General features: G+C 35.7%; 3 protein-coding genes across 3 annotated transcripts; 2 read left to right on the top strand and 1 right to left on the bottom strand.

Moving 5' to 3' along the window:
* The first annotated feature begins 1,445 nt into the window (after positions 1–1,445).
* LOC132543298 (uncharacterized) lies at positions 1,446–9,409 on the top strand. Its single transcript, XM_060206790.1, has 4 exons — positions 1,446–1,484; positions 1,694–2,971; positions 3,593–3,620; positions 9,150–9,409. The coding sequence occupies exons 1-4, from the start codon at positions 1,446–1,448 to the stop codon at positions 9,407–9,409; spliced, it is 1,605 nt and encodes a 534-aa protein (XP_060062773.1).
* A 3,830-nt stretch (positions 9,410–13,239) lies between these two features.
* LOC132543383 (uncharacterized) lies at positions 13,240–16,554 on the top strand. The gene is made up of 3 exons (XM_060206876.1): positions 13,240–13,521; positions 14,446–14,968; positions 16,289–16,554. The coding sequence occupies exons 1-3, from the start codon at positions 13,240–13,242 to the stop codon at positions 16,552–16,554; spliced, it is 1,071 nt and encodes a 356-aa protein (XP_060062859.1).
* Positions 16,555–18,354: 1,800 nt separating this feature from the next.
* LOC132543373 (solute carrier family 22 member 3-like) lies at positions 18,355–26,263 on the bottom strand. Its single transcript, XM_060206866.1, has 9 exons — positions 25,895–26,263; positions 24,974–25,204; positions 22,358–22,554; positions 21,351–21,584; positions 20,806–20,940; positions 20,441–20,529; positions 19,648–19,762; positions 19,366–19,438; positions 18,355–18,606 (listed from the first exon to the last, which is right to left on the bottom strand). The coding sequence occupies exons 1-9, from the start codon at positions 26,261–26,263 to the stop codon at positions 18,355–18,357; spliced, it is 1,695 nt and encodes a 564-aa protein (XP_060062849.1).
* Positions 26,264–26,392: the final 129 nt, after the last annotated feature.

Here is a 26,392-nt window from a genome sequence, read left to right as displayed (position 1 = left end):
AAACACATAATGAGATGGGTATTATCGATGTGAGCACAAATATATTGAAAGATTAGTCGGATGAAACTGTTTGAAACAACCCTCGGTTTTAATAATTTCGAATGCAAGTATGATCGCGTAAACTAAGATTCATGATTTGGTTTTTCGATGATGCTTTAAAGTTTGATATATATATATATATAATTCAAAAAAGATAAAAACTTTGTGTATCGTATATATGGAAAATCAAAACATTAACATGGCAAATAAAATCGTATGAAATCGCCGCTAACGTTTTCCGGCCTTGTGGCCATCTTCAGGCATTTGAATTACGTTACATAGTAACCTAAATTGTGACGTAATCTTATTGTTTCAATATAAAGGGGAGTTGATAACGTTAATAGCCCCAGCGCAATCGTTAATGTGCGTTAAGGGACGAATTGAACAGTTTAACAAAAAAGTCTTCTTTGCTGATTCGCTTAGAAATGTAAGTTCTGACATTTTGTAGAACGAGAATATCCAAAAGTGTGCTTTGCTGCAGTTGTCCAAATGTTCACTCAGCGGTATATTCCGTGTTTCCAGTTCAGTTCAGATCTTTAGTCCCATAACTTAATACATAAGTGTTGAGAAGGTACAACATGTGATTATACAGTAATGTAAAGATAGCCTACACATTCTATACAATGTACAACAGGTTACCGAGGAGGGTTTAGTTTATCTTTAAAAGCGGATCTGTTGTCAGTGGACACGAACCCTTTTGGACAGGGCATTTCCTGTCTGTCCAATGTCATTTTCAAGACGAATGGGACAAGTGATGCAGTAAATAAGATTTCTGCTTTTGCAATTTAAATCGCTGTTTTGTTTAATTACTTTCCCTCTTAGATGTGTTTACATGTTCAACATCTGGTATCCCCGCATTTCGATACCACATAGTCGCGCTGCTCACTGATATCAAATTTAGGTCGGGTTAGTATTTTCTTCAAATTATTTTATTGCCTTTTACTTTGAAGAATATCCGATGGCTTAAGGAGATCGCGCATCTTTGTGCTCTTGTGTAATATGGCGATAGAAGTTTTGGCAATTTCAACCGGCATATTACAGTGACCCGGGTTGTGTGTCAAAATGAACGGTTTGTCGGTTTTACTTGCTTGTCTTCCTTTGGGCTTCCTTAATTCTTCCAGAGGTATTGTTTTGGCGCGTTCAATACCCTTTGTAATTAACTGTTTGGGATAGTGTTGTTTGCGTAGAAATATTTGAAGTTCATTTAGTCTCTCCGTTCTTTTCACGCTATCTATCACAATGGCACATATCCGCCGTGCTAAGCAGAATGGTATGTTTCTTCGATTTTTACTGGGTGAATTCACAAAGAATATAAGAGTAAAGTTTTCCATTCCATTTTACACTGAATATTTTATGTTTGATTTTCAAGTTATATGGATTATCAACTGATGTGTTTTCAGATGCTAATGACAATGCAAACCGTTTGCGGTCTATACATGATACAGGTACGTATTAAGGTAGCCCTATAAGGTAACAGGTGGTTGACATAAAACGTTAGCATTACTTTATTGATAAACAACAATGTCACTCATACGGTCAACGTCGATCTAGTAATCCGTATTGTAGTCTGACGTTATAATTAACACTGTGTTATATGCTAATTTAGTATCCAATATGTTGTATTTCATGATTACGTTTACCTATCTGTTTCTAGGATTGCTTAGATAACATCGGAAATGAGTTCGTGTTGATGTTTATGAATCAGAAGAAGACGGGTTTGCCTTTCTTACTGTTTCTAACTACGCCCCAGCCTTCCCCGGTCACTGTTAGAATAAGAACGCCCCACGCGCTCTCTGCAGTACCAATTGATATGACACTTTTAGTGTATAACACCAATCTGACCAATGTCGTCCTTCCAGAGACACTAAAAAGTAGCCTTAACTGTGAGAAGACGTACAAGTCACTTCTTGTCACAAGTGATGACGTCATAGTCTTGTATGCATCCAATATGCAGCACAAGAGTACGGACTCGATGGTGATATATCCTACAGACACTTTGTCTAATGAGTACATTGCCGTGTCAAGGATCTCGGACAAACCTAATCCTGCCTACAAAGGCTCTCAAATAGGAGTGGTTGCTCTAGGGTCTGGCGTGATTTCATTCTATCTGCCACCCACTGTCTCAGTGCTGTACAATAGCACTACTTATACAGAAGAGATGCACGTGACATTAAACATGTATGAAGTATTCCATCTCGTAACAACAGATGTAACAGGTATTGTCGTTAAAGCTAGCATTAAAATGGCAGTTTTTTGTGGACATTCATTTATGAAATTTGGGGAAGATTCTGGTGATCACATGGAGGTAATGCTCCCGCCCATCCAGTCACTTGATCGTCAATATTTGGTTGCCAGGAAACCATCAATTAAATACAGGCCTGAACTTATTCGTATAGTAAGTACTTCAGTAGCAACACATGTCAACATCAGCAATGGTATCAACACTACTAGTGTGGAACTTCTTATTGTCGGATCTTACTTTGACTACGAACTAGCCTCTACAAGTTTTATTATAAACGCTGATAAAGCAATCTTGGTTGCTCACATAAGTCCTTCCCGAAGTATAGATGGACAAATTGGTGATTCATCAATGTCTTTAGCATTCTGCCCTAACTATTTGTCTTCGTTCTATACCTTTGGTGTTCCGGCGACATCCGACTCGAACCTACATCAGTACAATCTACTTATCATTGTGGAGGAGACTTACGTGAATAATGTATTATTTGACGAAGTACCTTTGGGGCTTGTTAATTGGACAAATATAGCGGACAGCGGATTTGTGGTCACAGAAATTGAAGATATCACCGACAATAGACATACACTCTCAAGTGATGGACCTGAAATTAGAATGGCAGGTGTTATAAATGGATTTGGATATGGAGAGCAGTTTCAGACTGTAATTGGACGGTATTTGGGAGTTCCAAGGGATCAGGTACGTCGTACATTTTACAGTTTACTCAGTTTCGAAAAAGGAACGCGGGTTTGATAATCGTAATAATTTCTTCTTCTCTGCTATGATTTTACTTGTTTTTGTAAATTACCCTCATATTGGTATCAGTACCCAAGCGGATATTTAACATAAATCTAAACATATGACATTGCAGAACAAAACTGACTTGGTTCCAAATTGTTTTCGGCAGTTTTGTGTTTCTTTTGGTTGAATTCATTTGTGAACGTCAGTCCCCATACTATCCCCCTATTACTAGAATGCTTAATTCATTGATAACATTTACGTTTTGCGGTAAGGAGAAGAGGTCTCAATAGCGGGAAAAACTGGAGGGTCCCAGAATGCATTGTAATTTGACCTGATGATGAGATTATAATTTCAATGTTGTATTTTTTGTTTCGACCTCACATCGGTATACAAAAAACGCTTTTCAGAATTAAGCAATAACTTTCTATTCAAATGTGAAAAAAAGACTGGGTGTTGTTTGAATAGTATATTCTCCATATATATTGTTTTTAAGACTTGCCAGGACATTTAATATTTGAGTTATGTGACATTTTCCGAGATCAATATAATGGTTTATTATTTACACGTTTATGTCTTTAGATCAACACCACTAAAGACGAGGACACGGGTAAGTTTTGAATCATTTCCTATTACAACTACGTCATTGGAAGCAAGAGTTTAGCATGTAAAATTGCCAATTTTCCTAAAAACGCTTGTAATCCTCCGATCAATAGATATGTTATTGCTTCATATATATTTTTATCAAGTTATCGTGTATAGGAATTTGGTATTGATAAAAAAATCTTATTACTTAGAGTATGTGTACCGATCAACTGTCGCAGTCCGTCGTTATATCAATATGCAAAAGCTACACCGGTACATTTAACATCTATAGAGCTACACTGCATTACCTGCACGTGTCACGTGACGACTAACGTTAATAAAAAGTTCAGAGATTTCCCTGACCTAGATACGCTTCTGTCGTTTTATCTATTTTAGAGTATAGAGGAAGGCACCTGTGCGGAATATATCGTGCGCTGGTGTTTTACTATTTGTTTGTTAAATTTCATCATAATGACAGTATTCACATCAACGAAATATCTTTCTTGACAAATAATTTAATAATTTCTCATGTAAAAATCATAAAATGTATGTTGTATCTTCCTTTGAATACATCCTATTTACTTTCATTGATAAATGATGATGAGGTAAGTATACCAAGGTCTGTTACTTTATTCTAATTTTCATTAGACGAGCAAAGATAGAAAAATAGGAAGCGATGGGAGAGAGTAGGGTACAGAGATGAGGTAGAGAGGGACCGTCTGTCTTACTTGACCTGTTCTATAACTATAAGAGGACCGGTTAAGGAGAGAGGGAAGAGGAAGAGGGTCGTACACTAGGTAAATTTCGATAAGTTGATAGTATTTTGGAAGTCTGTCAAAATTACTTTCTTAAATAATCCCTATTGCTAACCTAACCCTAACCTCAGGACCCGCTTTATCACGCCTGTTTTTTTTTTTTTTTTTTTTCTGAAAGCCACCGAGGGATATTTATCGTGCGGGTGGGACATTCTCACACGGGCCACCATTGGAAGTCCCATCCGGCGGACTGTGGCTTTGTGGTTAGTTGTTAGTAAGGTACTGGTGGTGATCTGTTTTGGTGTCCATATCTGTATCCGTCTTTCCATTTCCATCGTCCACTCTATGCACTGTTCGCCTTATCCATGACCATACTTTATGAAAATCCACACTGTTCCTTTCTTTATGTAGCTGTAAACATTTCGATGTTTTCCGATGGCATATCTTGTGATTGTGTGATCAGTATTGGGAGAGGTTGGAGGTGTCCGTAGGAGTTTAATAGGTAGTTAATAAATATACTTGTTACGTGGTGACTTATTGGCCAAATAAATGTTATAGGATATTTTTTTACCTTCGTACATTAATAGATAGAAGTGATAGGCAAAAGAGAACTACTGGGAGAGGTTAGAAAGACGGGCCGATAGGTATTGGGCGGAGTAAAGAAGTTGGGGACGGGTCCTACTAATTATGGGGAGGGAGGGGACGGTGGTTAAGCTCATGTTATGGTATCGTACAATGCATCTATGCGGTTGTATTGTATATTGCGTTGGGTTTTGACGAATTAGAAATGAAGCACTACTTTGTAGGGTGATGGTATCAAGTGTTGTGGTGGTATCAAGGTCTGTGGTATCAATTGTGGAATCAATGATTGTGGTATCTAGGTCTGTGGTGTCTAGGATTGTGTTATTAATGTCCGTGATATCAAGGTCTGAATCAAGGTCTGTGGTGTCTGGGATTGTGTTATTAATGTCCGTGATATCAAGGTCTGAATCAAGGTCTGTGGTGTCTAGGATTGTGTTATTAAAGTCCGTGATATCAAGGTCTGAATCAAGGTCTGTGGTGTCTAGGATTGTGTTATTAAGGTATGTGATATCCAAGGTCTGAATCAAGGTCTGTGGTGTCTAGGATTGTGTTAATAAGTTATGTGATATCAAGGTCTGAATCAAGGTCTGTGGTGTCTAGGATTGTGTTATTAAAGTCTGTGATATCAAGGTCTGAATCAAGGTCTGTGGTGTCCAGGATTGTGTTATTAAGGTATGTTATATCAAGGTCTGAATCAAGGTCTGTGGTGTCTAGGATTGTGTTTTTAAGGTATGTGATATCAAGGTCTGAATCAAGGTCTGTGGTGTCTAGGATTGTGTTATTAAAGTCCGTGATATCAAGGTCTGAATCAAGGTCTGTGGTGTCTAGGATTGTGTTATTAAGGTATGTGATATCAAGGTCTGAATCAAGGTCTGTGGTGTCTAGGATTGTGTTATTAAAGTCCGTGATATCAAGGTCTGAATCAAGGTCTGTGGTGTCTAGGATTGTGTTATTAAGGTATGTGATATCCAAGGTCTGAATCAAGGTCTGTGGTGTCTAGGATTGTGTTAATAAGTTATGTGATATCAAGGTCTGAATCAAGGTCTGTGGTGTCTAGGATTGTGTTATTAAAGTCTGTGATATCAAGGTCTGAATCAAGGTCTGTGGTGTCTGGGATTGTGTTATTAATGTCCGTGATATCAAGGTCTGAATCAAGGTCTGTGGTGTCTAGGATTGTGTTATTAAAGTCTGTGATATCAAGGTCTGAATCAAGGTCTGTGGTGTCTAGGATTGTGTTATTAAAGTCCGTGATATCAAGGTCTGAATCAAGGTCTGTGGTGTCTAGGATTGTGTTATTAAAGTCCGTGATATCAAGGTCTGAATCAAGGTCTGTGGTGTCTAGGATTGTGTTATTAAGGTATGTGATATCCAAGGTCTGAATAAAGGTCTGTGGTGTCTAGGATTGTGTTAATAAGTTATGTGATATCAAGGTCTGAATCAAGGTCTGTGGTGTCTAGGATTGTGTTATTAAAGTCTGTGATATCAAGGTCTGAATCAAGGTCTGTGGTGTCTAGGATTGTGTTATTAAAGTCCGTGATATCAAGGTCTGAATCAAGGTCTGTGGTGTCTAGGATTGTGTTATTAAGGTATGTGATATCCAAGGTCTGAATCAAGGTCTGTGGTGTCTAGGATTGTGTTAATAAGTTATGTGATATCAAGGTCTGAATCAAGGTCTGTGGTGTCTAGGATTGTGTTATTAAAGTCTGTGATATCAAGGTCTGAATCAAGGTCTGTGGTGTCCAGGATTGTGTTATTAAGGTATGTTATATCAAGGTCTGAATCAAGGTCTGTGGTGTCTAGGATTGTGTTTTTAAGGTATGTGATATCAAGGTCTGAATCAAGGTCTGTGGTGTCTAGGATTGTGTTTTTAAGGTATGTGATATCAAGGTCTGAATCAAGGTCTGTGGTGTCTAGGATTGTGTTATTAAAGTCTGTGATATCAAGGTCTGAATCAAGGTCTGTGGTGTCTAGGATTGTGTTATTAAAGTCTGTGATATCAAGGTCTGAATCAAGGTCTGTGGTGTCTAGGATTGTGTTATTAATGTCCGTGATATCAAGGTCTGAATCAAGGTCTGTGGTGTCTAGGATTGTGTTATTAAAGTCTGTGATATCAAGGTCTGAATCAAGGTCTGTGGTGTCTAGGATTGTGTTATTAAAGTCTGTGATATCAAGGTCTGAATCAAGGTCTGTGGTGTCTAGGATTGTGTTATTAAAGTCTGTGATATCAAGGTCTGAATCAAGGTCTGTGGTGTCTAGGATTGTGTTATTAAAGTCTGTGATATCAAGGTCTGAATCAAGGTCTGTGGTGTCTGGGATTGTGTTATTAATGTCCGTGATATCAAGGTCTGAATCAAGGTCTGTGGTGTCTAGGATTGTGTTATTAATGTCCGTGATATCAAGGTCTGAATCAATGTCTGTGGTGTCTAGGATTGTGTTATTAAAGTCTGTGATATCAAGGTCTGAATCAAGGTCTGTGGTGTCTAGGATTGTGTTATTAAAGTCCGTGATATCAAGGTCTGAATCAAGGTCTGTGGTGTCTAGGATTGTGTTATTAAAGTCTGTGATATCAAGGTCTGAATCAAGGTCTGTGGTGTCTAGGATTGCGTTATTAAAGTCTGTGATATCAAGGTCTGAATCAAGGTCTGTGGTGTCTAGGATTGTGTTATTAAGGTATATGATATCAAGGTCTGAATCAATGTCTGTGGTGTCTAGGATTGTGTTATTAAAGTCTGTGATATCAAGGTCTGAATCAAGGTCTGTGGTGTCTAGGATTGTGTTATTAAGGTATATGATATCAAGGTCTGAATCAAGGTCTGTGGTGTCTAGGATTGTGTTATTAAAGTCTGTGATATCAAGGTCTGAATCAAGGTCCTGTGTTTACTGTGTTCAATGTATTCGTCAACTAGATAATAAAAGAAAAGCAAGACCAGGTATAAAATGAGTTACTTCCCTTCTATCATTCACCAACTACCCTCTCTGTGGGAAGAGATTGAAGTTAAGACAACTGATTTTTACTTGACTTCAAAGAGTCCGTATTAAAGTTTCTGCGAGAAAATCTTTTTACTTGTTTTGTGGACAAATATCCAGTTAATGTGTATGTATCACTTGACCAGGCGGACAGAGATGTCCAGATAGCGTCTCTGTTGGGTGCCCCCAGTGAGGACATTTATGAATCATTTTATGACGATTCATCTTTGTTTAATTTTTTTTTTTATTAAAGTTTGTCTCACGTTTTCTGAAAAGGCCTACAATATGACTTTTCAGTAAAGACCATCTCATACCTAATGTTTGATGTGTTCTGCTAGAAATCTCCATTATTGATGAATTGGTTAATCACAGTCATTGTTCAATATTTATAAACATGTATTCTTGCACTTTTTTCTTAAATTTTCACCTACATTCATCATAATCATCATTGTAAATATCTTCAATTTTTGGAGGAAATAAAGAAATGATGATAATGATGATAAAATAGTTTACCTCCCCTTTTTCATTTAACAATTGCTCTCTTTGGGTTAGAGATTGAACAAAAGACAAACAGCTGATTTACACCTTACAATCCAAACAAACTATATCATATTGCTGTTTTGTCTTCCTGAGACTCTATGTAGGTTTTGAAATCGAGGAAATCACGGAGGAAATTCAGTACCTGTCGAAATAAATATCAAAATTTGTATAAAAATGGATGGGGAAGTTTCCGAACATCGTGGTTATATCAAGAATGCATCTTTCCTTATGTATACAGTTCTATTTTGTTGAATATTCCACGTGTTAATGGGAAAATGTTTTACAGTAAATCCGTTTTCTCATAATAAGTTTTATGTCGTATCAATTTGTTAACGTGACGACCTACTATTAGATAAAGACATCTTTCATGAGAAATATGCAATACGTTTGATACCAATTTGCAAAAAACTATTCAATGATATCTTCTAAACATCATATTTATGTTTGTATTTTTCTGAAATACGTTGATTGAGATGATTTAATTTCGTATGCAACAATTTATTAACATTGATTGATGACCAATCGTTTTTATTTCATTTTGGTTTTTATTTGTAAAGTGTCCATTCATATCGTTAGGCATAAATATGTCAAAGTCTACAGAAAACGTTTTATGAATAGTGTATGTGTTATTGTAGATGCTGTGTGTCGACAATATCAATTAGCAAAAAACAAACACCTGATGATTAACAATGAATATCCTTTCATTACAGAACCGTTCCGAGAATCGAGTATAACACAGAGATTCATAGACTACCTTCCTTCCGAAGATCCGTTTTACAACGTAACTACAAGATCCCGAGTACAGTGTTCGACCCTGTGTCTGGAATGTAGTGCCTGTTACCTCCTAGCGACCAGGTCCCTCCTCGGAGTGATAAATGGACCGTTCACATGCGCCCTTTACACCAGTGTCGCAGCCAGTGGACCGTTACAGCCTGCACCCGGATATACGCTTTACAGGCGTTTCTCCTAATCATCTTCAATGATATAACGAATATCTACCAATGTTTATACTAATCTTCTGAATTGTAATGTTACGTACGTCTTATATACAGTACAAAAGATCACGATTTATTTCTGTTACAAAACCCAGATTTTTTTTTAACCATTTTCGAATTCATGACTTTACAAGGACGTAAAACAACGTAGACATCAAATAACAGTTAGGGCGTCAGATTCACGATTGGTTTGATTTCATTCCAACATTGAGAATCATTGAAAAACTGTAAGATAGGTATGCTGTATTTTGAATTATCGGAAATGGTTGATTTTTTAATAAGTGTATATAGACATGTTGTAGCATTAGATCATCTTTATAAAATTAAGATGTAATTATCTTGAGTATACTTCAATCATATCTTGTTTTGAAAATCGAAGCTGAGTTGAATGTAGTGATTTGTCAGTTAATCGTTTCGTTAAACAGATGGCTGTTCTATGTTCGACTAGTTGAAATAAGTTATATTACGGATGACTCGTGACGTCTCGGAGTTGATGCTCACGAAATGGTGTGTCACACGATATGATCGTAAAGTGCGCTGGTTATGTTTAATTTATTTAGTGTTACTCTCGCTTGACCGTTTCACATCTGATGGGGACCTGGCAGGTGTTTCGATACCACGTTTCTATCGTGATATCAATATTGACCCGGTAGACCATGATGTTTGTGATTACAAAACAAACTTATCACCACATAGATTACCCTGTCATGTTCAGGATTAAGTTCGCTGTGCTAAATTGATATACCTTGAATTGGTCTGTATTTAAATCAATTTTGCTGCTGGTAATGGAAGAATATTAAGGATACTTTGTGGCATGATGTGTAGTAGAAGAATTGTAAGCGAGTTTCAACAACGCAACATATTTGCCAACATGCCAATACAACTGTAATTCAGAATTTATAAACGGGTACAAAATTATAAAAAAAAACCACTGCTAACATGCAAACTGTTGGAAACAAAAAGAATAAAGCCAGGAGTTCCACAAGGGTAACTGTCTTCAGCTTTATTGACGAGATCTATGTTAATCTAGGCCAAAACAAGTTGCCTTCTCAAATAAAGAATTTTAATATCAATAGCGCCAGGAATAAAGAGGATTGAACAAATTTTACTGCATACGACATGAAGAAATAAGATATTCAGTGATATCACAATCTTTATCAATCTGCATCTTTCAAAACCCTGAATTGATATGTTTTCCGTTAGCTGTCGGCAGCTTTCATTCATTTTGTGATATATGCACCAGGTACTAGAAGATAAACTATATATATAGTTTAACAGGAAACCACTTTTTACCCAGGTATTCAAAACTCCAATAAAAGTGGTGGAGGGATTCTGTTCTGAAAAAAAAAACCCACAAGAATGAAACAAGGCATCGAAGTATATTAGCAGATTGCCTCCTAGAATGAAAATACGACAAATTCTGCGTAAAGAAATGACTTTGACTTATATTCAAGGTCTCAAGTACGGAAAAGCCCACAAACTGTGACTGTTAGGTTCATAGGAGCAAGCCCAACAAAGTTTACGAAAAACATTACATCGGCCTATATTTAAGGTCTCAGAGTTCAAATCTGTTAAAACCATACAACTTCTGATTATTCAAAAGTTCCAAAGGCATGCTATTTAGCTTCACGGTCTTCATAGTTACTCTAATTGTGAAACATTTTATTTCATTGTGTGATAAGTAGCTGGACCTGTTTGATGTTAATTAGTTTGCCTGTTGGGTCCGTTGTTGTATATCTTATTCTCATTTGAGAATGTGACATTACACTTTCTCAGATTGACCAAGTTTTATATTGCGAACATCATCGATAAAGCAGAATACGCTTACTCTCCCGGAACATCTCGTCTTATTCATCTTGTATTTTCCCAGGAGTCTCAATGTAAATCTTTGTATTGTTCATATTTTGCCCAAGTTTTATTAAAATGGATTTTGGATTATGATTATGTTGAAATGTTGGTATATTTTTGTTTAGCTAAACAGTCCCAAAGGGGCAATTCAGCTCGTGTTGTCGTGCGTCGTCCGTCCGTCCGTCTGTCTGTCATCAACTTTTCCGTTTTAATGGTTTCTTTTCAATAAGTAGGAGTGTTAAAGTATGATGTTTGGCTGACATATTCAAGGTCACTGGGTCGAATTGGTTAAATCTTTTGAACAACTTCTTATCAAGCAAAATGCCCAGAAGCATGGTATTTGACTGATAGATTTCTGATATAAATCTCGACAAAGTTTACGGAAAGAATTACCTTGACCCAAATTCAAGTTCACAACGGTAAAATGTGTTTAAAACCTGAAAATGAGATCTTCTGATTAACCAAAAGGCATAGAAGTATGTTCTTAGGAGATTGGTTCCTAGAATGAAGCACGGCGAATTCTGCGAAGACAAAAGGCCTAGACTTATGTCAAAACTTTTATACAACTTCTGATTAACCAAAAAGTTTAGAAGCTTTGGCTGTTAGGTTCTTGGAGCAAATCCAATGTAGTTTGCGGAAAATTACCTCCGCCTATATTTAAGGTCATATGGTTAAAATCTGTTAAAAACCATACAACTTCGGATTATTCAAAAGGTCCACAGGCATGCTATTTAGCTATGTTTCCTTGAAAGAAAACTTACAGAATTTAAGAAAAAGAATTAACCTTGATCATATTTCTTATAAATTGTCCCCAGTTGTAATGAATTTGCGTTTGGATTATGCTTGTGTTGATATGTTGGTATTTTGTCAGTAATCAGCAGAGATGTATTTATAAATTTAATCCAGGTTTGTATCAAGGTATGAGTTTCTTGCAAAAATATCGTTCGTTCGTTTTAAAGTAAAAATGTTTGATCAAATTCAATATTTAAGGACCAGACCAATAATGCAAAGCCAAACTAAATTCAGCGGACAGGAATAATTTGTTTATATTATCAAATATTCAAAAAAAAGTATTTACATGAGATAAGCAGTATAACCATATTAGGCATTGGCTATCGAATAATATTCTTGCTATCATAAATGACATATAATTAAGCAATTAATCTACTAAAGAATCGATAAATTTAATATGTTTCTATAATGATATTTATTATGAACCCTGCAGTTTCCAAGTTATTGTTTGCAGCTAGGCAACAGAAGAAGTATTGTATTGATGTAGATTATAAGGCGAGATTAGATATATGTGCACTACCACACACAGAGACTGGACGCAGCAAGAGCTTAAGGGCAACCAATCGAAAGGTCACTTAACGTTTCCCATTGGACAGGTATAAGTGTCGATATCAGGAAAAAGCATTTATATCGTATGCTTGTTCATTTCACTCTGCACGGTAAGTTTGGTTCTGCATACTTTAAACACTTGTATAGTTCGAAAATACTTTCAACAAAGATAACGAATCAAAATTGAAAGCGCATTTTCCTGGATGGTATAGGTAACATATCAGGTTTTACCACCGTCTACTTCTTTATGAATGCCCTCTCTGTAAAAATGTTCATAGAACCAGTATTATGAATTAATATGTGTTGAAAGAAGGATATCACTTTTCAAAAGAGAGGAAAAATATACTCAGCAAATAAAGGGCTTGTCCAAAACTTTCATCTCGAGGGCTTACACGTACTACTTAAGCATTGAAATATCGTCCAGTTTAACGCATTTTGGTTGATGGTTCATCTATAGATGCTAATGATAATTATTATTGCTTAAAGTTGAAACCAGCAAATTGGACAATTATACAGTGCATACACCATTAGCATTTATGCATAATATTGTGATAAATCAAGAAAGGTCATTTCATTGTATATTTAGGTAAGGAATACAGGACCTGGTTTAGTGACCATGAAAGCGCTTATTGTCCTGGTACTCATCTGCAGCACAGCACGCGGACAACGTAAGCTTACAAGAGATATCACCACTGAATTAGATGTGTACGCGTCGCTACGACCCTTCTTGTTGGCGGAATGTATTGTTCAGTGTGCCGGAAGCACTAGCTGTAAATCGGTACTTCTCGAAGAGAAAACGAAAACTTGTTTTCTTAACAGAAACATCGCAAAGACACATTTAATTGGGATAAATGGATTCCAGTACAGCGAGAAGTACGATCCAGCAAAACCGCAGCAGGTAAGTTTTCTCGTCATCTATATCTATATACTTTCTTCAGTTCTGTATATCATCGTCAATCAAATATTTAGGTTCGTATAAATACTATTTGTCATCCTCTGAAAAAAACTTGAAAAGAAACAAAAAACAAAATATCCATACAAACAAAAGTCAATAAATGAATGAATAAATAGATAAAAAAAGTAAACCGAATTAAAAAATTACACAAAATTTAAACAAAAATATCAAAACATTGACACTACCACTAACACAGTGCATACGCTTCACTGGTCACTTATCTAATGAACTGGTTGTGATATATTCTATCTATATGTGTACATGTATCGTCATATGCATGATTAAGTTAAGAAAAAAAACTAAATCGAGTTGTTTCATTTACTAGATATGTTGGTGTTATTTAGCGGCTCCATTTTATTTCAATAAAAATGATTCGATAAAATATAATAAGGACATAAAAATTACTATATTTTATATTGATATGTAGCAAGCAACTGACAACATACGTTTTAAAAAAAAATGAATTCTTGCAGTCTCATATAACTTAACTTTTCTATTTCGAATTTCAGGAATTTTTACATCAGTGCACGATGATCAAGAAAAAAATGGAAACATGCTATAACAATGGTATTACTGATATTCTTCAAAATCTTATTTAATTTACTTAGTCAATTAATCTGAAATAATTGAAATGAAACATTGCACATAACTGACTTTTCCGCTGGTTATTAAAAACTAAATGGCATATATCTTTCAAGTAACAGCAGCTGAATAGCCGATATCATAAATAATTTATGTTAGGACACCATCATATGATAAAGTATTAGTTTCTGGTGTATTTTTAATTTCAAATTCCATAGTTACTGAAAGTTTCTATAAGTATGTCGCTATTGTAACTGATTGTTTCTGTTGTTTTTTGTGTTTTAGTTTGTATGCGAGTTTCAGATATACTTGTTTATATATAAAGGTCATCTTCCAGATACAAAACCTTTAACGTCGCCATCACATACAGAAATTGCAACACCACAAACAGCAATGACAACATCTGGTACAAAACTAACACCAGGAACGACGACAGCATCTAGTACAAACCCAACAACAACGTCCAAAACAATGTCTGTTTTAATAACATCCGGTAAGACAGCAACATCAACAACATCCAGTACAACACCTTCTACGACCGAACCACCACCACTTGGGACGACATTATCAAATTTCGACACAAAAATCGAACAGCTAACTACTACTCACCAGTATTGTCCTCCAAACTATGGTGAAATCTCTAAATTTTATCCACCTATATGCTACCGTATCGAAATGACAACACCATCCCCCTTTCAAGTAGCCAAGACGGTCTGCGAGGCAGAGCACGCCATTTTGCTACTTCCTGATAGTCGTGAAAGGCTTGATGCAGTGAAAAAAGTTATTTATACTGCTGCCAAAGGAATCAGTAAGTATCAATATTTAATTGATCGCCGAGACATCATACTTAACCAATTATGAGTGCAAGATGATTGTAACAGCAATTGAGAGATTGTAATGTTAACGTCAAGGTGCATTCAGATGGTGTAAAATATAGTATATAAATGCATTGATACAACTAACTTCGAATTATGAACTTCATTTTCAAGATTACAAGACAATGGAGACAAATAATTTACTCTAATTTCATCAAGTTCAAATGGCTAGTAGCGGTAACTGAAGTTGTTGACAGAAAATTGATAAACTACATGTATGGATCGAAAGACCAGGAAGATTAACTTTTCACGATTTCCATAAATTCAATCTGTATATCAATATTTTCATACTTCTATAGGCTTTTCACTTAATTTATTTTACAGCGTTTACAATTATAATAGTAAAATAGAAATATCCAATCTTATGCCTTCGCTGTTTCTTAGTTAATTGTCAAAGAGTTTTGAGTATAACTTACTAGTTCAGGAAAGTTGTTTTCTATCAGTATTGTACAGATTTAAAATTTCAATTATCCTTCTTGAATAAACGTTTGACGGTAGCGGATATCTTTTTTTAATATTCCTGAAAATGATAATTTCACTGATTTTCATTTTGGATTTGATTTGAATTATCTATAGAATATAAGTAAAATTGTTTCAATAATTGATCATGAGTATGTTTTTATTCGTAGATTTGTTATTTTTTTTATTTCGTATGGACAAGTCAGACATAGCTGTGACGAGAAAACGATCACTTACTATTGCAAATCTTGCATATTTGCAACTGCTTCATTTATGGACAGGTTAGAGTCCCTAACACATTTTCTTCTTTGTTGTGTATATCTGAATTAAAAATAAGTTTTCTACCTTCTCGACAGTATGAAATTCAGCGGTTGCATCAATATTACATGGAGCCTTAAGGTTTCATGCTGAATAAGGATAAAACCGATGAACCTTCATACTGGTAAGCTGATTTTTAATCAATGTATATTCACAAAACGACTTCAAACTACCAAAGAAGAGCTACTGTAACTGTTATATTGTGCGTGAAATCAGCTGATAAAATGTTAGGTCTTATGGTAGAAGAATAAAAATAAGGGGTATATATACATGTGAAAGAGTTTTACTCCAATCTAACGTTAACTTTTAACATTCGACCATTCAACACTATTGAATAAATAAAAAAATAAAAATTGTAATCAGGTTTGATGTTAAAGCTGAAATGAAATGAAAATATGCTGAGTGGAATAAAAATCTCAAACGAATATTTTTCTGTATACATTATTCATTTTGTTGTTTTCCTTTATCTAACATAGCATCGCCTCACATGATTTGGATTGATGCTCGGCGCAGTTCAGCTCAAGGCACATGGAAAACAAGCGACCACTCTGATTTTGATTATGACGAATTTCTGAGGACACAATGGGACGACCAAAAGACAGGTGACTGTGCCGGAATGAAATTCACACCACCGAGGAATATATCCGGTTGGATAGCTACTGACTGTTCCTTACCAGCTTGGTACATCTGTACCCCGTCGGGCACTTATGATCAATGGAGTTCATATTATACGTATGGATGATCATGACAGGTTTCACTATGGCTGACTTCATCTATAGAAGACAGCCAAGCAATATTTTCAAAACATGAATTTATTTTATTTTTTTTATTTCCATGTTTTATCTCTTATTGTTTGTTCATTTGTTCGCATACCATACTCTTACTTGGTTTTAAATGGCGTTTATACATATCTTTATACATATATCTTAATATTAAAATAATCAATATCTCCACTCATGGTGTTAAAATGGGAAACAGCCATGTCTCCATCAAAACACAATATTAGCTAAATGACAAAGGACAAAAGAGCGGAACTACTATGATAACCATTCTGTATATTTATTGTAATACCAGAAACGCTGATATATTTTATAGTATTTACAAGTAAATCAATGTTAGAAATATTTGTATAAAAAAGTAATTACAACCTTAATATAAAATCTCAAAATAGATATTATGAATTACATATGTATATATATATCAAATAACGTCTTCTTATCTGCTAATCCAGAAATAAACAATACAGGTAAGTTATTGTACATGGGATTATTGAGCATGGACTTGAAGTACAATCAATAATTATGACAAAGTCCTCATTAAGTAAGACGCCTGCAGATAGTTAAATGCCATGTCTCTTTCTGCTTTTATACACCCAAGTTTCCATTACAGTAAAATGTGTTTTCTTTCCATTTCATCTTTATTTTGTCCTTTTCTCAGAACACATAGAAGGGAAATAACTCATTAGTATTTTAGTTACAAAGAAATTAAATTAATTAGATTAATGAAACCGAACCTGAATGTTTTCATTTAGAAATGAACCATAACACAAACACATCTATGGATATTATCAATTTCAATTGACACTCTGTTTAAATATAAGGAATATTACAAATATAAAATATAGAACACAAAAATTAAAATTGAAAAACAAAAACAAAATAGGTCATATTAACATGATCGCATGGAATGTACAACGTTGATAAGACAGAATAATGTAGGTAGGTAGACAACTGCTTGTTATAAATGGTCCTTACTGCACTCGTGAACGTTTACACAACCATTTTTTAAAAAACATTTTTTAGATGTTTGAAAATTTAAACTATTAAGCCTATGTGGCTATACGATCATCGTCTCATGTTAATAGGTTTAACGCAAAGGTTAAACTTTTTTCGTGCTATAAGTTCACTTTCTAATAATAAAAAAAAGGAGCACCTCTTTTTTACTAGTGAATCACGTCGTGTATGAACAGTAAATATTTATCTCATCCATAACTTTTTCAGTTGAACAAATGAAATTTGTATCTCTAATTGTATAATTATACAGGCATCCTAATAAGATATACGTCACTGCGGTGAGGTATCTGGAGGCGATGACAACCTGTTCACCAGGGCATGAAAAATAATTTATGATGAAACTTCAGCATGTAATAAAGCCACGTTATAAAGTTTTACAAATAACACAGATGTGAACATAAGTAAAAAATCTCGTTGACATACATGTACAATTCGTGGTATAAACATGCTACGATTTATACTGTTCTACATCCTGTTTTATAAACGTGTCATGGACAAATGGATAACATTCCATGGATACAACAGCATTTTATATAGAAATCTGTCTTTCCTAGCCTTTTGGAATAACTATTTGCAGTATATATACAAAAAGATCCTTTTTCGTCCGCGTGGCACAAGGGCAATGTAAAACACTTCAGACTTTGATTTCTAATCATGTGATGATACCAAATAATAGACAGTTTTACATATCAATCAAAAATGTTCTGTTTTACTGAAATGGAGGGTCACTACATACCTTGTCGCAGTAATTACATATGTGTATCTTCATTGAAACCTTGATTAACAGATTGGTACTTCTCCTTAGCGCTTTTGCCATTACTTGGATTTTCAACCTCATCTACATCCATGGTTAGATTTTTACTTTGCATGCTTTCTGCATCTTCAATCGTATCCGGAAGTTTTCTACCCAACGTTTCCGGTAAGACCAGCGTTGCAAATCCACCAATCACAGCCAGAACACCAAAGAATATGATAGGAACCGATTTGTGTGTGTAGTCGCCCTAAAAACCAAGACACCTTATGATTATCATTATTGAAATTGTAATATCGTCCACTGTTGTGACTGTACTTTCAATGAACGTGACTGTTACTGAGACTCCCTTATTGAATATCACTTATACAACCTAATTTCTTTGGGAGTGTAGCAAATAAGTGCCTCTTTTATGCCCCAACCAGCATAGAGCAATATATCTTATTCAACCATCTTTTTAATGAGGGGTGAAACTCAAGCCAAATTGAAAACTCAATTGAAGAAAAAGAAAATAAATTTGTAGTGTTCTAGCAAGTACAGAATCCATGCTTATTTATACCGGTATATGTACTCACAAACATTTTAATTTATGAGCCAGATGGTGATTTCCACGATTAAAAAAGCCATATATTTAGCATTGATGTTGGAGGTACTAGTATATGTAAGAGTGGAATTTTCATCGTTTTCACAAAGCCTTTTTTAGTAGATGACAAAGTTATTTATATATTGATAGCTAATTATCCAAGATGGACCTCTTCCGCCAAGAAAAGGATTAATACTATGTAATTGTGTAAGTACTAGTCTCTTGAAGTTCATACCTTTTCATTTATAGGTTTATATATCTTTGGTGGAATCTGTTCACTGGTTGAACATGAGAACTGGGCACGTACAATTCCTACTTCACTGTCAGATTACATGGTAAAGAAATATGAATTCACAAAAGGGAACCGTTAACCAAAACAAAATAAGCCAAAAAAGGGTTAAAGAATTACATCCACATTACACATACCAATAACAGGATCTGAGGCGCAAGCAACCCACCAACTCTTGTGAGAAAAAAACAGCAGCCCATTCCGATACTCCTGGAAAATCAATTTATATTTCGTTGATAGAATACCATTATCATATACCAGTAAGTTATCTCCCCTACATACACTTTATCAGTAAATTAATATTTCACCATGATGATGATGATGATGATGATGATGATGATGATGATAACGATTACAGCAAAAATTATCAATAAATGTCCATAGAAAAAAAAATAACCCCCTCCCCCTCCAAAACTTACCTGATAACGGTAGGGTACAACTCTGAAGTATACAACACGATTACACTGAACACACCGCCCATACCAAATCGGCCAATGATTGCGAAGCTGGTAGATGCCTTAGATATGTCCTCACCTTGAGCAATGAAGAGTAAAACAATCTCTGATGCTTTTCTGTTTTGCTTCATGCTCCAAATAAGTTCACGAGGTGAATGTTTTGGCTTACATACGTTTGATGTGAATTGGAATGTTTGTCCATTAATATGTCAGATATCAAAAACCGAATCAACAATTCAAAACATTGTTTAATGTTGCTTTGAAATTAAATCAACTACCCGGAAGAATAGACCTAACGTATTGGTGGTTATTTTCATAGGATTATATTTTCGTTATTTCGCAGTACATTAATATGATCACGAAAATTTAGTTCGTTAAATAATGAGACACGTGTGTATAATATGTGCTTTCATATGCAGATCGGGAAATTTATTTCGTTTGAATATAATTCAATTGTTTAAAACAAACTTTTTGTCCACACCAATAGCTTTAAGGCAAACTACTTCTTCGGTGCAATATCCATTAGTAACATATACTACAATAATGAAGATTGTACAGGTGTTTTGTTGTACATTCACAACCTCATAAAGTAAGAAGCTCCTAATTACGTGACGTAACTTAAAATGACTTTGTCCATCTAAGAAAGGGTTGCTTGGACTTCCGAGAAGAAAGGAAAACAGGACAGAAAACCTATGAAGTTCACTTTTATCTTTTTACGAGAATAGTAAACCTCATTATTGCGATGACTTATGGTTACCTGTTCCAGCAAATGGTATAACTCCAGCCAGGATACAGCAGGCTCCGCCAAGGAGGAAGTAGAAAGCCAAAGGCTTACGTCGGCCGAATCTTAAAACGGAACATAGCTCATTTCAAACTGAAATCCAATTTCATGATTGTTATGAAAAGAAGCAAACATTTCTTTCAAAAGGTAATGCGTTTCAATTACGTAGTCATTTTGATACCCGGATTGATATTATTTATAAGTGATAGCGCATCTATCTCCTTGCATGACTCTCCACGATTTATTCGACTTCTGTGCATTGGTATACATTTATTTATAGTGTTCAATATTTATCAATCATAGTTCAGTTCCCGTCTCCTGGAATTCTTTAGTTTACAAACTTTTTGATGATGTATATCACTCCAACGTAGGCTACCATCTCGACCATTGCTCCAATAAAGAAGTTAAGATACTTGTTCCCCGCTAGACTAGTGATTTGGAAAGTAAGACCATAGTATCCGATGGATGTTGTGAACCTGGAAAAATAGAAAAAGGGTAGAAAATATAAAATCTTTATTCTCATTTGAGCGCATAAAAATGATGGCGAGTGTCATAGGTGTGCAGAAGACGCTTACCCTTCCGGAACACCTTTTCATGATCCTTGTATCTTTCTGTTATATATATGATGTTATGTTGTTTTTGAAAACAAAACATATAAATTGTAGCTTGGCATTGGGAACGGCACGAATATAGAACATGCATAATGAAGATACAAAATATTCAGAAATGAATATCACGTTTCAATTTACAATTTCAATTTTAGGACTGGATATCATACTTTAAAAATGAATAAACATGTATTGTATCACACAGCTGTTTCGACCTTCGCGTGCAATTAGGCGAATTTACAGTAAAAATGCTAATAAACAGTGACAAACGTACTCACCAAAGGAAAAACAACAAGAATGTCCTGTTTCTGGTTATTCGTGTCTTCATCAGGTCAAGGGCAGTGAACTGCTTCTGGCTTTTGTCTTTGGTAACCACGCCTTCTTTCCGAATAGCATCCATGATGTCAGCCGGATACGGTAGTTTGTTGAACTTTGCGATCCTTTTCACCACAGCTTCCGCGTCATCGAATCGCCCTTTCATTATCAACCATCTTGGTGATTCTGGGACCCAACTAAGACCATTGAAAATATTTTCTACAGTCAATTGTTTTGTTTTGAATGTCTTTTTTCACTAATAAAACAAAACAAAACTTGCAACAATCTTGTAGACATGTAGACCTATACAATATTGATCGTTTTACAATGTCACTGTCATAGATTTAACATTATGATTATATATAAATGAAAAATGAGCTCATGATAATTGCATAACCTTCCCATCCCTCTACAATAATTATGCTAATGCATCAGATAAAACCCGTTTTAATAGAATTGATCTTAAAGAAAAATTATCGCTGCGACCAATAATTAAAGTCAATGGCATTACAACAAATTACACACAAGTATATGGAAAGTTGTTTTTGTGTGCATAACGTTGATATATTTTCACAATAGCTTTTAAGGTTTCACTGTAACATGAATCCAGATTTTTAAAAAAAGGGACAGCACACCAACCCCAGAACGTAAAACTAGAGCAAAATTAAATCTTTAATACGGTTTTATTTCAAAGGAACGTCACGTGTTTATTCGAAATTTATTAAACGATTAACTGTTAAATCATATATTTTCATAATGTTCAATGTTCACAGTCTTCATTTCGTGGATAAATGAAGCTCAATATATCGACTTATAACAACTGTAAAGAAATCGTAGACATGTGAATTCTTAGATTAAAAGTTACAACAAAATCAACGGAAATAAATTCTCCACGAAAATTAATGATTTTACAGTGAATCTTACAACAAAGATAGGATTGCTTAAGCAAATTTTACATGCTATATTTTACCATATATAAAACACGAGAAGGATAGGCGGGAGGGAAATGGCCAGTTGTATGTAACGCCATGTTTGGATGAAGTAAGCGATTCCCGCCAGCAGCAGAACGCCCGTACCCCAGTAACACTCGAATACCGCTCCCGCCAATCCGCGATAATCCCGTACCGCTAGCTCCATCACCAGGGCAAATGTTGATGTCTGCAGACCCTGAAAGTAATATCAGACATGAATATTTCAACCTTAGTTTTAAAAAAAATGATTGATATCGTGTGTACATTTAGTAATATGATCATAAATGACGTAAACTCCCTTTGTCGGTGTGCTTCGTATTTACCTCTTCGAAGGATTATTCATAGCATAAATAATTTAAAACAAGCATAAAAACAAGAAAATATATACATGTAAATATATATAAGGCAAAGCATGAACAAAATAGAAATTTAAACGGATTTTCCTGAAAATGAGCAGGAAGAAAAAGTCCGGGTGCCCTAGAAGGGTAAGCGTCTTCTAATAATAATTTGTTGCACTACCCTCATCCATCCATCACATTATTGAGATAATTTATTGACTACTCTATGTACAATTCATTGACGACAGCTTCATTCTTTGCTAGAACAATGTGACACAAGAAGTCATTGCTACCATGCCCTTAACTGGTCCATGCATCCATTGACACCGTCAAGACTGGGATTTCTATGACCGTAGCTGATACATCAACCTGATTAGAATATAGATTACATAATGTATTGAGTTATGAAGGTCTGACAAATACCGCTAAGGAGTCCAGTTCCAAAATTTTGCCAGAGTATGATTCTTTTCGGCATCTATCATGATTGAGTATTCCGAATAACAACCATACTAAGAAGGATACGGCCATTGCAGGCTTACATCCGGGATGTAATATGTATTGTATTGTGTATTCACTATCTTCAAATATTTCAACAATGCTTCTTTTGCCTGTTCAATCACCTGTCTCCGCCAATTTTCACACGCTACCAAAAAGGCATATGAAGGAAGAGTTTTGATTGACAAAAAAAAAAAAAAAAATGGTATGGAAAGCATTGAAGTTATCTAAACATAGCTCATTACCGGCCACAGCAAAACTATCTGTAATTTGATCGCGAGGACATAGAATCATGAACATGCAAACAAGCAACCCCTTCCGAAAAAAGTCCAGTCTAGAAATAGCATTCTCATTTAAGTAGTCCATGCATTCATACGAAGGTATGTGTTCTATGTAATATGATCTCTTTGTTACCAAATCATGACATGTAAACAATCCTGAACTTTAACGATGTGTTTCTGCCTAGGATAATGTTTCACAAGCTTTCATCCTGATGTAGTCAGTACAATAGCCGTTGTAAATATGCTATTGCATTTCTGTCCACATATACTCAACAAAAAAGAAAGGTTAACATGTTTCCTTGGCGAATACCTGTAAATGAGTGAAAGCAAAATGACGTTTGTGCAATATTAGAAAATGGTAATGTTTTACATTACAAAATCCAAGGGGGTTACCAAAATCATTCAAGCGTGAAAGTCTGTATTAGCGAAAGAGCCTGCACGATGTTACTGCGACTAACTTGTGTCTTCGCTTGAATTTCATAAACATTCAAACTGACAACTGTTCCTTAGATCCTTAGGACTTAGAAATCACCTAATCTTGCTATCAACTTTATCATTATGCCCCGGCTGTCACAAGTACAGAGAGAAAAGGCTGTAGGCATGATCCAGGTTGGGGAGTCTCGCCGTCGAGTTGCACGGCATTTTGGTTGCAGTGTTAAGATAATTTGCCAGTTGGTAAGTCGTTTAAATCAAACTGGGTCAACATCCGATCGTCCCCGAAGCGGCCGACCCCGTAAAACGACCGCCAGGGATGACCGTCGTATATGATTGATACACTTGCGCAATCGATTCGTAACCGCAGTAGAGACTACAAGGACATTGTTCTAGCGTCGTGTGTCTCCCCAAACAGTCCGCAACAGGTTGAGGGCCTACCAATTGAAAGTGCGGCGTCCCTACACTGGACCCAATGTGTTGCGACGTCACCGTAATAATCGGCGTAACTGGACCCGTGTTCACCGTCGTTGGGCCTTACGACAATGGAACAATGTTCTGTTTTCAGATGAGCCCAGATTTTGGCTGCAACACGGTGACGGAAGGCGCAGAGTTTGGAGGCGACGAGGGGAGCGTTTTGCGAACTGCTGCGTCGCAGAACGGGACCGCTTTGGCGGCGGAAGTGTAATGGTTTGGGCAGGTATTTGTGGGGGGACTCGTACCAGGCTTGTTGTGTTAAATGGCAATTTAACCGGCATTCGATGTCGGGACGAAATTTTAAGACCAGTGGTTCTGCCATTCTTAAGACGCAATTCGTACATAATTGGTAAGGATTTATGAAGGGGTTAATTAATTAATCACAGAATAAAGTAGTGTTACCTTTCTTTTTTGTTTATTATATGTTTGTCAGTGTGTCAGTGTGTTACCGAGGTCCAAGTTTTCTTTATAGACTTCAGTTTGCGTGCTGAAATCCAACAGTCGTCAGAAGTTTGAAATAAAAAAAAAAGACTTCAATTATGAAGTTCGTGTCAATACGCGTTAAATATCATATATAAATTTAGTTATTTACCTGAATGAAGACTCCTTGGAAAAATCTCAAAACAGCAAATGCAGTGAAAGTTGTAACAAAATATATGCCGATTCCTATGGCAACAGGCACGTACAAGCATACCAACATCGTCCATTTCCGTCCAAAAAAGTCACCAATATGCCCGAACACCAAACCACCTGTCATCACTCCGAGGAAGTAGATCGTGGTGGCCAGTTTTCCAAGATAGATGTCGTCACATACTAAGTCCCACTGTTAACAAAACCAACGGTATGCTTTAGTCAAAACAATGGTTGGAAATACACACCGTTATGCCAGGATGGCCATCAAAAACCATATCATAATGATAGCAATGTATATTGCTCTACCAATATAATGAAGCGATAGTAAGAGATGGTAATGTCCGCTGTTCTATGAATTTGGATCTCAAACATGAAAAACCGATGGAAATATGTTTCATTACATCAATATGACTATCAAAACTGATAAAATAATGATAAAACATATATATAACTGTACCAATAAGAGGAAGCGATAGTTTGAAATTGAAATAGGTTCCACTCCACCAATGTGACTATTACAAATGATACAACTAATGATAGGAAATGCATGACAATGTTTCGATCAAACTTTCAATATGGAGCATGTTAACCATACTATCAATAATACGACTTAAAGAAGACATTCACTGTCCAACAAATATGTTACGATAATTAAATGTAGTGGATGATCAAGAAACAATTTCTAGGACATAAAGACTATAAATGTAATAAGACGATGCTGAAAGCATAGAGTTTCCCGCTCATTCTGCCATATTGGTCATGCAGCTGTGGATATATTCTGTAACTTTGAGTTAATGAAACAATCTTGACTGTAACCTTTTAAAGTTTCTATAATCCCTCAGTGGCTACTTTAATGATGTTAAAAGAAATTAAGTTTTACCTCCATGGTAATGGTGGTTTCACGATCAGTGTAAGGGGTATACGCCCACATCCCGTTAGGGTTCGACTTGCAGGTGATCGTGGTATTTTGACCGTTTCCTAGGATGTAGGATGTCTTACACTTGCCATACGTGACACCGAGGATAGTGGTGTTCCCAGTTTCTATGACATTGTCCTGACATTGGTGTGTTGGTGTGGAGCCGTAAAAAGCCATACACACGTGATTGAAACATACTGAGAAATAGTTCAAAGCCAGCAGTAGGAATGTCACTGTTTGGAACTTTCCGGGATGTCCCAGTCTTGGCAGCAATTCATCTAGTGCCACCGTCTTTGGTTTCTTTGTATCGACGTTTGTTGTAACTTCAGACATGACCAGATTCTCGATTCTGTAAGATGTGAAAAGCATTTATCATCACTTAAATTAACATCAATCCAAAAGTGGAGCAATTAATTAACTATAAAACTTGATTGAAGACTGAAATCCTCGGGTCTCATATTT

The sequence above is a fragment of the Ylistrum balloti genome, unplaced genomic scaffold (genome assembly GCF_031769215.1).
Source record: "Ylistrum balloti isolate Yb309-2 unplaced genomic scaffold, AGI_CSIRO_Ybal_v1 Utg369580, whole genome shotgun sequence".
Lineage (NCBI taxonomy): Eukaryota > Metazoa > Mollusca > Bivalvia > Pectinida > Pectinidae > Ylistrum > Ylistrum balloti.
Note: the sequence above shows the minus strand (reverse complement) of the source record. Positions and strands in the feature narration are given on the sequence as shown.